Raw genomic sequence first — 16,647 nt, 5'->3', positions numbered from 1 at the left:
TTTGCCCTTAGAGAAAACAGATTAGAGAAAGGGTATCTTTTTTGTTATGCGGCAAAGAGTAGCATCAGCAGATGCCCAATAAACCAGTCTCACAATTTGGCAGTTTTGTTTATTCATTTTTGCATTTTCTAATAGTAGCAAAATATACATAACATAAAATTTACCATTTAATGGCATTTTGTATATTCATACTGTTGTGTATTTGGTATTTTCACATGCAATTTTGTATTTTAAAAATGTGTCAAAAAGCTATTTTTTTCTCTTCGACTGAATTATAAACACCCAGGAAAGGAGATAGATGGCTTGATTCTTTGCCTCATATTAAGAAGTTGGTGGTACCACAGCAAAGGCTTGGAATCAACCCAAATGTCCATCAGTGACAGACTGGATTAAGAAAATGTGGCACATATACACCATGGAATACTATGTAGCCATAAAAAAGGATGAGTTTGTGTCCTTTGAAGGGACATGGATGCAGCTGGAAACCATCATTCTCAGCAAACTATCGCAAGAACAGAAAACCAAACACCGCATGTTCTCACTCATAGGTGGGAATTGAACAATGAGATCACTTGGACTCTGGAAGGGGAACATCACACACCAGGGCCAATTATGGGGAGGCGGCGGGGGGGAGGAGGGAGGGATTGCATTGCGAGTTATACCTGATGTAAATGACGAGTTGATGGGTGCAGCACACCAACACGGCACAAGTATACATATGTAACAAACCTGCACGTTATGCACATGTACCATAGAACTTAAAGTACTAAAAAAAAAAAAAAAAAAAAAAAAAAAGTCGGTGGTAACGCCTTACACCACTCCTTCCAGGGTACGTAACCAGGAACCTGCTATTGTTCACTGGTTCACTGTTAATTAATCAGATCTCTGATCATGACCAAAAATGGTGGTACAGAAAGACAGACTGATAAACTGGGAATTCTAAAGGGATCCTCACACCATGTTAGATGGTGATAGTGGCAAAGAAGCAACTATGGCAATCACTGGCCACTATTATTTTGTAAGCCACAGGACAGACAAAGGAAGGCGGAATACAAAAAAATCTTCCAGGCAGCACTACTTTTGGGGTCATGAAACCATTAATATCTTGCTTTCTTTGTTTTTTTTTTTTTTTTTTTTTCCTGAAACACTATCTTGTTCTGTTGCCCAGTGTGGAGCGCAGTGGCATAATCATAGCTGACTGCAGCCTCGAACTCCTGGGCTCAAGCAATCCTCCTACCTCAGTCTCACAAATAGCAGGGTCACCTGGATGACTTTTAAAATTTTTTATAGAGACAGGGTCTCACTATGTTACCCAGGCTGGTCTTGAACTCCTGGGCTCAAGTGATCCTCCTGCCTCAGCCTCTGAAAGTGCTAGGATTACAGGCGTGAGCCATAGGTGTCCAGCCAATACTTTGCTTTAATGCTTCATGATTTATGTCAATGCTATTCCACCTTCAAAATAGTACTGGAAATGAGTCAAGACAGAGGCTTTCCTCCCTTTAATATATGAGAAAACTCGGGGAGTGGATAGGACTTGACTTGCCTATTACAGGAATGACTGGTCCTCCTGAGTGAGTAAATGATCAGACACTCTAAGTGAGACACTGTATCAAGGAACTGGAGACAAACTTAAAAATGAAACCAGTTGTTCCAATAGAATTTGAATCTCTCCAATCTTGCAGCTTACATGCTGCAGGCTACATTCAAAAACAGCTCCTAGTAAACCCAGGACTCACCCTCTCTCTGTGGTAAAGGCAGTCTTCATTATTCCTGTAAGTGTCCACTAAGCAATCGCCTACTGCGCAGGGATACTTTGTTTGATGACCGTGTCTTTTCATACCAGGAGTGGCCATGGTACCTTAAGTAGTGATGTACTCAGAAATACACTGTCTTGATTATGAAGAAGCCACAGAATCTGTTCTTCTTTTTTGTTTGTTTTTTCGAGACAGAGTCTCGCTCTGTTGCCCAGGCTGGAGGGCAGTGGTGTGATCTCTGCTCATGGCAAGCTCCACCTCCTGGGTTCACGCCATTCTCCTGCCTCAGCCTCCCGAGTAGCTGGGACTACAAAGTGCCCGCCACCACACTGGCTAATATTTTACATTTTTAGTAGAGACGGGTTTCACCGTGTTAGCCAGGATGGTCTCGATCTCCTGACCTGGTGATCCGCCTGCCTCGGCCTCCCAAAGTGCTGGGATTACAGGCGTGAGCCACCGCACCTGGCCAGTCAGGTATATTTTCAACAGTCTCCAAGAAAACATTGCTATAGGAAACAAAACATCTAATATTAGCTCTTTGATTACCTGATTTCAGGGGATGAAGAGCTTTCATTTGCATCTGTCCTTTTATTTCTTGGAAATGACGGACTAGCCGGAGGCATCTCACCACTTAAGCGGTCTGGAAAAATACGGTCTTTATTCAAATTGATTTCTGAATAGGGACAGTTGGCAGCACTAACAGATTAAAAGAAAAAAGAAAAGAAAAAGAACATTGAACATTTCCATTAGGCCATACTTCTTCCAATTAAAATGACAGGCTACAGAATATAAAATTCTAACATTTAACTGAATATGTTAAATTGTTATATTTTATAATCATACATACAGCATATTTTATCTTTAAAACATAACAAATATATACAAATAGGAAATGGGTTTTTACACTAGACTTTAAGAAAGAATCTGTTGCAATCTTCAGAACTGAGCAAGGGTCACTGAAGGACTCCCTCTGTGTGTATCTCTGGAAACAATCAGCCCCAAGAAAGAAACGCTTAAGACATCATTCAGGACAGAGGTGGGAGAGAGACTGATTGATTGGTTAATGGAGAAGATTTGCTTCTGCTTCCTAAGGGGATCCTCCAGGCCCAGGGCAGTCACAGGCTATTTAATTTCCTTTTTTAATAGTTACTACACTCCAAAGGAAGGAGGTTTCCTCGTGGGCTGTTCCTGTGTTCAGGTCTGGACCTATGCCTGATGTTCTAGAAAATACATGGGTCAATATGTAGCTAATCTTGTTCCTAATACGAAAAAGGACCAGAGGCCAACTTGGATAATGATGCATCGAGCTCATTTCCCTTCCATTTGTGACTACCAGTTGGTCTCTCAGGTCTCATTTGGTGATGATTCCTGAAAGGAAATCGAGGTCACTCATTGTTAACTCATCATTAGTTAGTATATTCCTGTGCCCAGGCCTCAGCATTCCAGTCTCTGAAACAACTGGGCAACTGCTGTCTCTCAGACCCCAATATACATGGGCCTCTCCCAATAACTGCCTATCGTGCCTCTCTGCTTTTGGGAAGCATTCTTAAATCTGGAAATGGTTTGGGCCTTAGGTAAATTACATCAGAATCTTCTATGTTCTTTTCTTCAGTGTAGAAGACAGAGAGAATGTTGATAATCACCCAGCGAAAATTTTTAAACAGTGTCTAGCTACCCTGCACCAAGAGGATCTGAGACACCCTCCTAAGAAAAGGAGGGAAGAGTTTAAAAGGGCTGCCAGCCAGGTGATTCTGATAATGGCCTATAAGATTTATCACAGATATCTGGTAAGCAAAAATTCCAACTTTAGTTTCTTTAAATACTGCTCATCTACACTGGTATCTATGCAAAAGAAGAAAGCAAATAACATGTGATCATGTGCTGACATAAATTTATATAATGTCAGCTTAACATCAACAAAAACAAAAACCAGTGACATTTATGGAGCACTTATGATACATTAAGCACTGTGCTAAGTGCTTTACATGCAATACTTTACTTTATCTTGCCAACATCCTAGAAAAAGGCATTTCATACAACAAATTAAAGCTTATAACAGTTAAGTAACTTCAGTCTTTATTTCATTCATTTATTCACCAAGCACTTATCATGTATCTATTGCGTGCTAATTACCTTTCCAGGCACTGGAAACTCAGTGGACAATAAAAAGACAAGAAACCAGCTCTCTGGTTTCATGGAGCTGATATTCCAGGGGGAGATCAGCAATACACAATTATACACATAAATTAGATAACTTCATACGGTGATACATGCCATGAAAAAGAAATACCATGATATAAAAGAGGGTGTGAGGATGCTATGATGGAGTGGTGAGGAAGGTCCTCCTTGGAGCAAAGCACCCGAGCAGAGCTATAATAGTCAGGAAGTAGGACCTGTAGGGAAACAATGTGGGGAAGAATGTTCCAGGGGATGGGAGGGGCAGTGCCAACAGGAAAAGCTTGACTTGTTTGAGGGAAAGAGAGACCAGGTTGGCTAGAGTGTGATGGAGACGAGATGAACTAGGAGAAGCAGGCAGGCAAATATTATGTAGCACCTAGCAGGCCAGTCAGGACTTTATACTTTTAGCAAACGTTGTATCTGAAGCTGATGGAAGATATTCAAATAAGAGAAAGACAAAGTTTGATTTACAATTTTAAGAATTACTCAGGATGCCTTTGGGAGAGAAGATTTTAAAGGCAGAGAAGATTTCAAGGGACGGAACTGGAGCTTGCTTAAAAGTTATTTTTCTCTTTTTGGAGAGAGGATTTTGAAAGCAGAGAAGATTTCAATGGGACTAAATTGAAGACAGAAAAGTTGTTCAACAGGTAAATATATGATGTAACTTGGATTTGTGTGGTTGAGATGGGGCAAAAATGAAGAGGACAGTCATGGTATCCTTTGTCATCCCAAGAAGACCTGTGGATGGATGGGAGATGGGAAGCAATGGAAAGGAAGAGTTCAGGAATGGCCATTTGGTTTTTGGCTTGAAGATCAGGGTGGTAACAGAGAAGCTTTTTTTCTTTTTTTTTTTTTCCTGAGACGAATGACTAAGGGGAAGATTTGGGGGTAACATCAGAAACTGTGGAATTTGTTTATTACATCCGAGCAGAGATGTTACTTGCCCAAGGTCACATAGCAATGAAGTAGCTCAGCAAAATGAACACACTATTTCACGCATCACCTTGAGCATGGGGAGATGGTAGTACTTCATTTTATTCATTTAGTAATAATGTGAAGGAAAATCCATTCCCAACTATGATGTCTCTTTTGAACACCAGCCCTTTATATGTTTCACGGGATCCTAATTCAGAGTTCATGAATGCAGGTGACCAAAACCAGTTCTGCCTAGCTTGAGCAGAAACACTCACTGGAAGGGCACTTGACAGCTCAACAGGAAGGCCAGAAAAATCCGGCTTGGGTAGGGAGCAGGGTACAAGCAACACACTCCCTCAAAACGATTTGCACAGGAGGAGGCTGCTGCTGGGCATGTGGCCCTCACGTCACTGCTCTCAGCCCCCCTGCCCTTTCCAGGCCCTGGTCTAGTCCTCAGTTCCATGGAGGCTGCAATCACAAGGTCTGACCTGCCTTCACCTCATTTCTCAAGATGGAAAGCCGGATGGCAACATCTGATTGGGGGGTGTGGGATTCCTGCCCACAGTGAAACTGCTAAAGGCCTGAGAAAGGGAAGTCTGGGTCCCTCGTGGCTCCCTAGTAAGAGGTGTCAGACCTAACACTCATCTTGACCTCAAGGAAAATACAAATGTTCACTAAACATTTCTACTCAGATGCCTTAGGGTCACCTCACAATAAACATGTTTAAAATCAACTTTATCATCTTTAACGAATCATGCCCCTCCACCCAAAAATGATTAAAAATTCACTCTCCTAAAAGACAAAAAACACAACCAGCTCCTCCTGCTGTTCTGACTCTGTTTCTGACAAGATAAATTTATTAACCCAACCCCAGGTCTTCACCATCTTTGACTCCACTCTATTATTTGTTCCTTATACTGTGTGTTTTTGTTGCAAATTTATCTACTTAAGCTTTGTGACAGTAAAAAAAAAATAACAATTCAAAGACAACTTCTTAGTTTCTTTAAATAAACCGTATGCAGCTATTCCTGGAATACCATGACCAGCATTTCATTCATTGTTAAATACCTGGCCTTATAATTATTAAATAACTGTATATATATTAAAATGGAAATTTAACTGGATATGAAGAAAGTGACAGGTTCTCTTCTTTACCTCATCCACCTCCAAAGATGGGAAGACTCGCAGGATTCTTAGATGGTCTGGGTCCCCAATTTAACACTAATTACGGTTACAGTGTAGACAATTTATATTCTAAGCCCTAGGAGGGCAGCATCTTCACCTATTTGTTGAATAAATGAAAGAATATCTCTCGAAATCACCATATGTAAACTTGGAAAGCTCAAGAGAGAGGTAAGACTGCTGGCCAGAATGAGACTTACCATTTAAATATCTTTTTTTTTCCTTTTTTTTAAAAAATAGATTGCTAGGACCAGAGAGTAATTTCAATTTCAAAACCTCAACCTAAAGCAGGGAAAAACATTCACAGCCCTCACAGTAATGATTTACTAATGATCTACCAAGGGTAGCCTATCAGCTATCGATTTTATGTTAACCCCCTTTCTTTGAACCCTGAGAAGAGTCAAAAGGGTCAAGAAACCTCCCATTTTCACACCTACTCTGGGGTAGAGAGGAAAGCGGCTGGCTCCTGAAGTGGGAGCTGGTGACGAAATGAAAAGTCACAAAATGCAAAAGGAGCTCAGGTGACAGGACATGCATGGAGGGGGGCATCAGGGAGCCTCATTCTGATCCTGCTCTGCTGCTTCATCCTCCACTCAATAATGAGCAAGCACAGGCTCCGAGATTCTGTTTCATCTGTAAAATGAGGATGATAATAACAAAACTGACCTCAGGTTAAGTGCATTACCCAGAACAAATGTTTACATTACCTATTTAATTCTCACAATCCTAAGAAGTAGTTCCTTTGGTGCTTAAAAAGGAATGTTGTTCAGTGTCATTCAATCGGTTCCTGATGGAATTACATCAGGAATTGTGGCTGTCTCTTAACCACTGTATTATATGGGTGAATAGTACCCTTGCACATTGAAGAATTTCCTTATTCCTAACCCATGACAATGAACTTGATCTGAGAGTACCACCTTCTAGCAAGATGCTACTGCCTGCTGTCTGTACTCATAGAGCTAACATGGATTGTGTGCTTACTATGTGTCAGGCACTGTTCCAAAATTAACTTCTTTACTTATCATACTATTCTTTTTAAGCAGATACTACTGTCACCAATTATTTTATAAATGAGGACACTGGCACAAAGAAGTTAAGTATCGGCTCAAGGTCACAAAGCTTTGTACAATAATCTTATCTGATGGCTTTAACCACAAAAGCCAACCTATAGAACATGGATCAAGTATTTCACTATTTTATCTACTCCCATTAACAAGCTCTTTGTATAAGAATTAGAGTAAAATTCACAAGTAATCATGTTTTTGAGGAGTTGGAACGACTCCTGTGTCATTTCAAAGAACACAAGTGACATATGTGATCTGCATCATGTTAGAAATGTTGCCTTTTCTTTTCCATATTTGTTCTGTTATGTACAGATACAAAGTTGTTAACTTCTAAAACTGCATATGAACTTTAAAAAACTCACCAGTGCTAATTAAACATCTATGGAAAAAGTTGGTTCTCACTAGGCTTATAGACTTCTAATTTCTCACATACTAAGTTTCTAGTGACAAAACTTTAATAAGGTGTGGCTTACCACATAACGTGTATATATTCTGTCATGGTTAGACACGTGCACATGTATATATACAGCTCTTTACTATTATGCAACTCCTCAGCAAGCAGAAGGATAGAGTCCCATAGGATGATACTGTTCTCTACCGTAAGTACTTTACTGAGGTGCATCCTACACTATTAGCACATTATTTCACATATCAGCTAAATATGCAAATACTTGCCCCACTGGCTCCTCTAAGGAGAATCATTTTCACACTCTGTCCTGACAAAAAACATTAAAAAAAAAAAAAAAAAAAAACAACCCACAAGGGGGGCTCTATCAGGACACTGTGCATTGCATGAATGCCCAGCAGTTAAGAGCAGGGACTTAAGTGCCTGACAGGCCTGAGCTGAATCCTGGTTCCACCAATGTACAATCTCAGGCACTTACTTCAGCATTTCAATTCTCTGTCTCCTCATCTGTAAAACAAGAACTAGAAAAGTGCCGAACGTTCACAGAGTTCCTGTGAGGACCAAGTAAGATCACGCATGTTAAGTCCTTGAAGCAGTAACTGGAACATAGGAAGTCATCAATAAATCCCACCGATTATTATTATTTAAAAAGAAGAGTGACATTTAACCCCTATTGTGTAAAAAGAACAGCAGCAAAAAGTAAACAGCAATAAAAACTCCGTAACACACCTCGTTATGAATGCTCTGCTTCCCTCATAAAAAGCTGATGCTTCTCTCTGAGCGCCACTCCACTCTTGCCTCTAGGAGAATGTTTACACCAGACTGGCCTCTTTAGAAGGAGGGACCCTCTCCCCTATACAGCCCCTCACCTAACCCAGCAGGTGACACAAAGGTTTGTTCATGGATAGATGCATGCTGAATTAATACGATGTTTACAGCTTGCAGGGGCATACCAAGAGTTACTACTGTTTAAAACATTCCACGGACTTCATTAATATCCTTTATATATTGCTGAAAACATTGTTTCCTCTTTTCTTGTTTCATTTCTCCAAGACTAAAACTTACATAGAAAAGATTCAGTTCTGAAGGGACTCGATATGTAGAATGTCTACTTTTTTTTCTGAGATGGAGTTTCGCTCTTGTTGCCCAGGCTAGAGTGCCGTGGCGCGATCTCGGCTCCCCACAACCTCCGCTTCCTGGGTTCAAGCGATTCTCCTGCCTCAGCCTCCCGAGTAGCTGGGATTACAGGCGCCCGCCACCATGTCCGGCTAATTTTGTACTTTTAGTAGAGATGAGTTTCTCCATGTTGGTCACGCTGATCTCGAACTCCTGACCTCAGGTGATCCACCTGCCTCGGCCTCCCAAAGTGCTGGGATCTCAGGCGTGAGCCACTGTGCCCAGCCAGATGTCTACTTTTATATAACTTTATTTCCTTTAACATCTTCCCATTCCTTACCCTCTCTCTTGGTAGGCCAAATAAATGAAGTGACAAAGGGAAACACTGTGACACAACCAGTATTAATGTTCCCTTGCTAGAGAGTTGGAATTAAGCAATTTGGCTCCTGAATATCCCTAAAGATGAGAAAACCACACCCACATCCAACCCTTTCACTGATCATTTATATTTCACCATTTTAAAAAATGTTAAATTATCAAGCTTCATTGTTTAGACACATGTTTTGTTTTAACACTTCTTAGATCAAATTCAAACACTAATCTTCAGAGAAGGTAATAACAAATGCTAGTCAAAACAATGTCTCTTGCTTATGTGTTCGTTAAATTGGTTATTTTTGCTAAAAGAGCAACTTTCTTTGTTATCTATGCAAAGAGTGCATGTTTTGATATATGCAGTTTCTCAGCAAATTAATCCAAAGAGAATTTTCTCATTATGTTTTCCTAAACACAGCATTCTTAGTAAGAACAAAAATAAGAGCCAGTGAAATGAACCTTTCAAAGAATATCCATAATGCAGCAAGCTCCTCCACAAGTCTACTAATGAAATGGAAAACAGGCTGTGCCAATTAAGGATTAATATCCTGCCAGAAAATGAGCTTTGAGTGTTGTAAATAGAACAGCATAGTCAGGGAGTCTAAGAACACCCAATTCAAAGACTGAGAAGGGATGTTAGCACTTGGGCAGAAACTGGGACCTCCAAGAGTTCTGTGAATTGCATCCCTTGGTCCAGAGGGCTTGAGTCAACCAACAACTCTGCCCAAGGCACAAAATCTGCTAGTTATGCTCTCTATATGTGACAAGAAAATGAATACAGGTTTTTTTATCAATGCTTTCCTTTAAGCCATCAGGTGTACTTCTGCCTCTCCTTCCAAGAAAACGAGTCATTCTCTATTATGATTCCAATTCCACTGGAAAGGGTTCCTTACCACGTTTCTCTATAAAGTCTTCCACTAATCCTCTTAACAAGCACAACACTGCATCTGTGAAGAAATGCTCTAAATATAACGACTGAAACTTGGTGAAATGGGTGTGGCCCAGCTGAGGAACCCTCAGAGGTCCACCTGCACACTTGGGGAAAGGCAGTCCTGATGAATGGCTGGGCCATCAAGGAGGGGACACAACCGTCACCATGGACCTTGCTGTGAAAGCCAAACCTCTCCACTCAAATGTAGAGCAGCCCTAAGGAGACCACGGACACCGCCGTAAGGTGTGTCTTCCTTCCAGAAGACCAAAAAAAGTTTTGTTTAATCTTCAAATTGCACCTCAACAACATATTGTTAGTACTGACTCATTTAAAAATTTTGTTTTTTTTCTACACACCTTGAGCAAATTCTCTTTGCTCCAACCAACACTTTGTGCAGCAGAAAGGGATGTGTGCCAAAGTTCTGATATTATTTTTTATGTTAGGTTTTAATTAAATTATGTGGCGGGGCGCGGTGGCTCAAGCCTGTAATCCCAGCACTTTGGGAGGCCGAGACGGGCGGATCACGAGGTCAGGAGATCGAGACCATCCTGGCTAACACCGTGAAACCCTGTCTCTACTAAAAATACAAAAAACTAGCCGGGCGAGGTGGCGGGCGCCTGTAGTCCCAGCTACTCCGGAGGCTGAGGCAGGAGAATGGCGTAAACCCGGGAGGCGGAGCTTGCAGTGAGCTGAGATCCGGCCACTGCACTCCAGCCTGGGCGGCAGAGCGAGACTCCGTCTCAAAAAAAAAAAAAAAAAAAAAAAAAAAATTAAATTATGTACAGCTTTTATAGCTCCATCAGCCTGTGAATTCTTTGAAGGTTGGGTCTGTGACTAATTTATGGAGTAGTGTCTTGAGAGGCCATTAGAGAGGAGTGGTCCAGAGCACAGACCCCTGAGTAACACTGGGTTCCCTTCTCCGCAGCTGTGAAGTAAGGCCAGTTACTAACCTCCCCAGTACCTCCGGTGGCCTCACCAAAACGTGGGGGGAAAACCAGTTCTTACATCATAGGGCTGTTATGAAGAGTATCCAAGATATGTAAAGCAATTAAAGCAATATCCGGCACAGAATAAATAAATGCTCAATAAATCTTAGTTCTTGTTGAAAAAAATGCTGCTCGAAAATATTTACTGAATGAGTTTCTAAACATATTGGTTGCAGTTTGAATACCTCCTCCAAAACTCATGTTGAAATCTGACTGCCACTGTGACAATACTGAGGTGATCAGGCTCTGCCCTCCTGGATGAATAAATGACATTATCGCTGAAGTGGGTTCGTTATCATGGGAGCAGTTGTTATAAAAGCAGGTTTGGCCCTCTCTGGCTCTCTCACACATGATCTCTTGCCCTCTACCTTCTGCAGTAAGAAAGCCCGTCGCCATATGCTGGCCCCTGGATCTCAGACTTCCCAGCCTCCAGAAAGTGAGAAATAAATTTCTTTTCTTTACAAATTACCCAGTCTACGGTATTCTGTTATAGCAACACAAAACAACTAAAATAATATTGGAAATTTAGTATGTTCATGAATTATTTCGGGCATCTAGATTTACATAATAGCTGAAAATCCAGCTGCCTTCACTAGGCAATATTTAATAACGTCTAAGATGTATCATATTAACTTTTGGTTTGCAGTCAGAAAAGCAACAAAAAGGATTTGCAAATGGAATCATCATCTTGTCTATGCTCAGACTTCTCACTCTGGAACATACTGAACCTCATAAAACAGAATGGAGAATGTTGAAAAAGGAAGCTAAGAAGCATTCAAGGTCGCAGAGATGAAAAAAAGGGAAAACCATATCCAGATGAAAATAATCACACCAATTTTGCAATTCCTATTAACGTTTGGAGGAACAGGTACAGTAATCTTCAAAATTTTTAAAGACCTAGATTCATAACCTGTACAAACTAGATAAACAAGGAATCATTTTTCTTACTGGGCAATCCAATTACTAAGTAGTCAGAACATTTTACCGACAAATTATTATTTTAAAATATACCTAAATAGGTGATACGTTTATTCCTTAAAAATGCCAGTTGAATGACAGGAATTTCTTAGTATTTCAGTAATTTTTTTTTTAAGAGACAGGATCTTGCTATGTTGTCCAGGCTGACCTCGAACTCCTGGACTCAAGTGATCCTTCCACCTCAGCCTCCAAAGTAGCTGTACTTCAGTAATATTTTTAACTCTCTACAAAGATCCCCAAATCACCAAATACATCACATTTCAAGTGTATAAATTTGGTTTCTTTTTAAAGTTACTTAGGGATAAGATAAAAATATTTAAAAAATGTGTTTCGGACCAATGCACTCTCATGTTTGACTATTTATATTGTGCCTTTTGTGATCTTTGCTGCTAATCTACAATAATCTCAGCTCTCATTATTCAAATTATTGAGTCACCGAATCAGATAATATTCTACTAAATGATATCAACAGAGTCTCAGTTCTTCTCATTATTAATGATCAATGCAAAATAACTATTGCAGAAATTAAGTATCTGTAAAACTAGTCAGGTTGCCAAGAAAAGTCAAAAGGCTAGAGTAAATCCATTTTAAACCGTGAATGCATTTTCTCCCAGGAAGATTTTACTATAGATGTTCCCTTCATTTTTACATGATCACCATGGTAACCACATTTCTTATGGATCTGAATTTAAAATTAGTTCACATCAATTTAGTATACATGAAATTCATTATATATACATGTATATGGAACAGGTACCCTATATTAGACCACGTCAGTGACAGCTACCACATACCTGTGAGGGCCCAGATGTCTTGCTCTCTTAAAATGGCCAATCCCTTTACATCCCGGGGTTGAGCATCCACCGTGTTCTGAAGCTTCCATTAATTCTAGGGGGCCTATGAAAAAGCAAAGAAAAGAAAGAAGGGGCAAAATATTAAGCAAAAATCTGTTAAGAGTCAAATGTCTGGGATCAGAATAAGGAAGAAAAAGACTCCCTAAAAATCCAATTTTTGAATCAACACACAACATATATAAACAGAAAAAGCAGATCCTATAAAAAGGAAAAATATTTTAAAAGACACTACGTTTAAAGGTTTTTCCTTATGACTGTTCACACTAGTTATCTTTCTTCAACAACGAAATGGTAAACTCTGATCTAACAATCTTTCAAAACACCATAAAGTCCAGAGATATCTAAATATGAATTAACAAGAAGAGTCAAACACCTTTTATTAAATAACATAATTAAAGCATGACTACTCACATACCGTGAACACTTCCAGTGCTACAGAAGAATCCAGAATGACAGTTCCAGATCCCTCCATGCTCTTCCTTCTACATTGCAGAGACCCTCCCTCATTCTGACCACTGAGGTTAGTGTGGGCTCTCCTGGAAACTGTTCTAAGCATTCAGACACATTCGGTTTTGTTTGACTTTGCCACATAAAAGGCACAACATAGATGTTTTATTTTGCCACATAAAGGCCCAATATCCTTCTTTGGTTTTTAACTTCTTGTCTTACAAATTTTTCTGTTGCAATACTAACATTCTTTGTGACTACTGCATAGTTTCTACAGCACAGTACACCACAATTTATTTAACTAATATTTTCCCCCAAGCTTTGTTATTCTAAACATGCTACACTGAATGCCATGTACATGTGCCCTTATGCAGGTTGTATGGAGCATCCGGAAGTGAAGTCACTGGATACAGGAAGTACACTAAATTTTTTAAAAACTTGATAATAATTTATTGTATTTCCTACAAATTTTTTTCTATAATGTATACATTTTCCTCCAAAATTAAGGTCGTGGTATGTTAAGTTCTCCATGTGTCTTTTCTAAAATTTGAATTTAACTGAGATTTGTATTAAGATAATTATAGATTCACAAGCAGTTGTACATAATAATACAGAAAGAGATCTCTTTTGCACTTTGCCCAGTTTCTCCCAATGTTAACATTTACCAAAGCTATCATATAAAATTACTATCAGAATGCTAATATTGAAACAATAAATTTTGAAAGTCTACAAATTGTCTTCCAAAAATTTAACATGAATTTTAAGAGGTGATATTTACTTCTAAATAAAACAGAATGTCTATACATGCTTTACTTTTTCAGGCATGTTTTTTTTTATTTATATTTCTGTGACTATGGTAATTAAAATGTAGTAAAAGGAAAGGATTACATAGAGAAGAAACATCAGTAGAGAGAGGAAGAGAAAGAGAACGGCTAAGGAATAAATCTTAAGAATGTTACTTATGGAAATGGAAATACTTTTACAAGCTATTTGTGTCTCTTACTCAAAGGAGGCTGAAGGGGATGTCCTGTTTTTGAACACCAGCCTACAGGGTGAATATCAGGAGAATCCGCATCTATCCAGTAATCATAGCAATTATTCCAGCCATCAAAGTGAACCTGGATGACACAAGGACATTAACAGTACAAATTAAGTCACAAAAATTCCTGTAATCAAAGTTCTGCCCACAGCATAACCATTTTCATTTTAACATATATAGTAGGATTTAAAACCCAATAAATCAGTTCAATTATTCAAAATACTTCACTCATAATGTGAAAAAAAAAGACATCTTTGAATCACCTTCAATGTATTATATAACCAGTCATAAATGCTCTGCCAATAGTTCTACAGACATATTATGTGTATTTCTCAACACCATGAGCAACATGAGAACAGGAACTGTTACAACATCTTCATATGATCAACATCAAGCACCCAATAAAAATGCAGAAGGAGTTAAAAATTCGGGTAAGGGAAGGAGGGAAGATGAGAGGGGAAAGTGGAGAGGAAGGAGAGGAAAGGAGGACATTTCAAGTACATGTCAAGCCTTCTGGATTTGTGTTGAAAAAGACTTAAAAAAAAAATTCAATGCCTGCTAAACACACATGCAATTTACAAAATATCCCTCCACCCAGTGTGTTTTTAGACATCATTTTTTTTTCCTTGCGAATAATTACAGTTTTTCTCAAATATGTGTTCTATTATTGTTTTATTTTAAATTATTATGGGTATATATTTATGAAGTACATGTGACATTTTGATATAGGCATATAATGTATAATGATCAAATCAGGGTAACTGGGGTATCCATCACCTCAAGCTTTTGTCATTTCTTTGTTTTATGAATATTCCAGTTCTACTAGTTACTTAAAAACATATAAATTATTGATAACTGTAGTCACCCTAATATGCTACCAGATACTAGATCTTACTCATTCTATCTAACTGTATTTTTGTGCCCGTTAACCACCCCCACTTTATGTCCTGCTCCCTGCTATGCTTTTCAGCCTCTGGCAACCCTTATTGTACTCTCTTGTCCTCATGAGTTCAATTATTTTTAGCTCCCACACATGAGTGAGAACATGCAATATTTGTCTTTCTGTGCCTGGCTTATTTCATTTAACATAATGTCCTCCAGGTTCACCCATGTTACTGCAAATGACAGTATTTCATTCTTTTTTATGGCTGAATAATATCCATTGTGTATATATACCACATCTCTTTATCCATTCCTTCAACTGGTGGATACTTAGGTTCCTTCCGTATCTTAGTGAGTGTGAAAAGATATGTCTTATTATAAAGCAGTCACTGCTTTATATTGGGTGAAAGGGCAGTTAGTCTTCTAGTGATGGTCACTAGGAATCGATTATGTTTCTTTTAGGTTATTATACATTTTTTACCTTTTAGGAAGAAGGGATATACTGAAATGCTTTAGATATTTTATTTTTAAATCAAGTTTGCTAGTTATATCCACTGATCACAGAGTATTAACAAAACAAGTCTGCCAGTTAGATTTCTTTTTTAAAGTCTACGAACCTCTCATTCCTTACAAGACAACAGATGCCAGACGGATAAAAAAAGTCAAAACACTAAAAACTGAACAATAAACATTTGAGAAGAATGTGTGAATGAACTTATTTGTAATCACAGAGTGGGTCAGCCTTTGTAAGCAAAACACCAAACTCAAAAGCAGTAAAAGACTGATCAATTTGATTACATGAAAATTTAAAGCTTCAGAATGGCAAGTATTATAAACTAAAACGAAAGACCCACAAGAAACTCCCCAAAATGCATTTGCAACACCTGTGTCAAGAACTCTGCTCCTCAATTTATAAAAATATGATGTAACAGCACAAAAAGATGAAAAATCCAATGGAAAGATGAAAAATGGATACAAATAGCTCATTATCTGAAACATAAATATAAATGCTTACTAAAGATATGAAAAGACAATAAATTTGAGGCCAGGCTCAGTGGTTCATGCCTATAATCCCAGCACTTTGGGAGGCCAAGGAGGAAGGATCACTTGATCCCAGGAGATCGAGATCAGCCTGGGCAATTTGGCAAACCCCATCTCTCCAAAAAAAAAAAAAGAAGAGAAAAGAAAAGAAAAACCTAAGTGTAGTCCCAGCTACTCAGTAAGCTGAGGTGGGAAGATCACCTGAGCCTGGCAGGTTGAGGCTACAGTGAGCCAAGGCCGTACCACTGCACTCCAGCCTAGGTGACAGAGTGAGACCTTGTCTCAAAAAAAAAAAAAGAAGAAGAAAGACAATCACTTTCACTTATAATTAAAAAACTACAAATTAAAATCACAAGATGCAATTCTTCTCCTATTGGCCTGTCAAAAATGGTCACATTTTGGTCATTCCTACAGCTGATTAAGAATGAGAATAAATGGGTGTTCTCATAGACCACTGACAGGAGCGTTAACTGCTTAGATATTTCTGGAAACCTACTGGGCA

The 16,647-nt window shown here is 39.0% G+C and overlaps 1 protein-coding gene across 6 annotated transcripts in view; it reads right to left on the bottom strand.

Annotated features, from left to right (window-relative positions):
* Positions 1-16,647, bottom strand: part of LOC105465599 (L3MBTL histone methyl-lysine binding protein 3) — a 124,530-nt gene that overhangs the window by 36,651 nt on the left and 71,232 nt on the right. For all 6 annotated transcript variants that reach the window (XM_011714104.3, XM_011714106.3, XM_024787861.2 and 3 more), the window contains 3 exons: positions 14,187-14,301; positions 12,677-12,779; positions 2,301-2,450 (listed from right to left, as the gene is read on the bottom strand). In XM_011714104.3, coding sequence (XP_011712406.1) covers positions 2,301-2,450; positions 12,677-12,779; positions 14,187-14,301 — 368 coding nt within the window. The remainder of the gene's footprint in view (positions 1-2,300; positions 2,451-12,676; positions 12,780-14,186; positions 14,302-16,647) is intronic.

Source organism: Macaca nemestrina, chromosome 5 (genome assembly GCF_043159975.1).
Source record: "Macaca nemestrina isolate mMacNem1 chromosome 5, mMacNem.hap1, whole genome shotgun sequence".
Taxonomy (NCBI): Eukaryota; Metazoa; Chordata; class Mammalia; order Primates; family Cercopithecidae; genus Macaca; species Macaca nemestrina.
The sequence above is the reverse complement of the archived record's forward strand: the minus strand, read 5'-3'. Positions and strand labels throughout refer to the sequence as shown.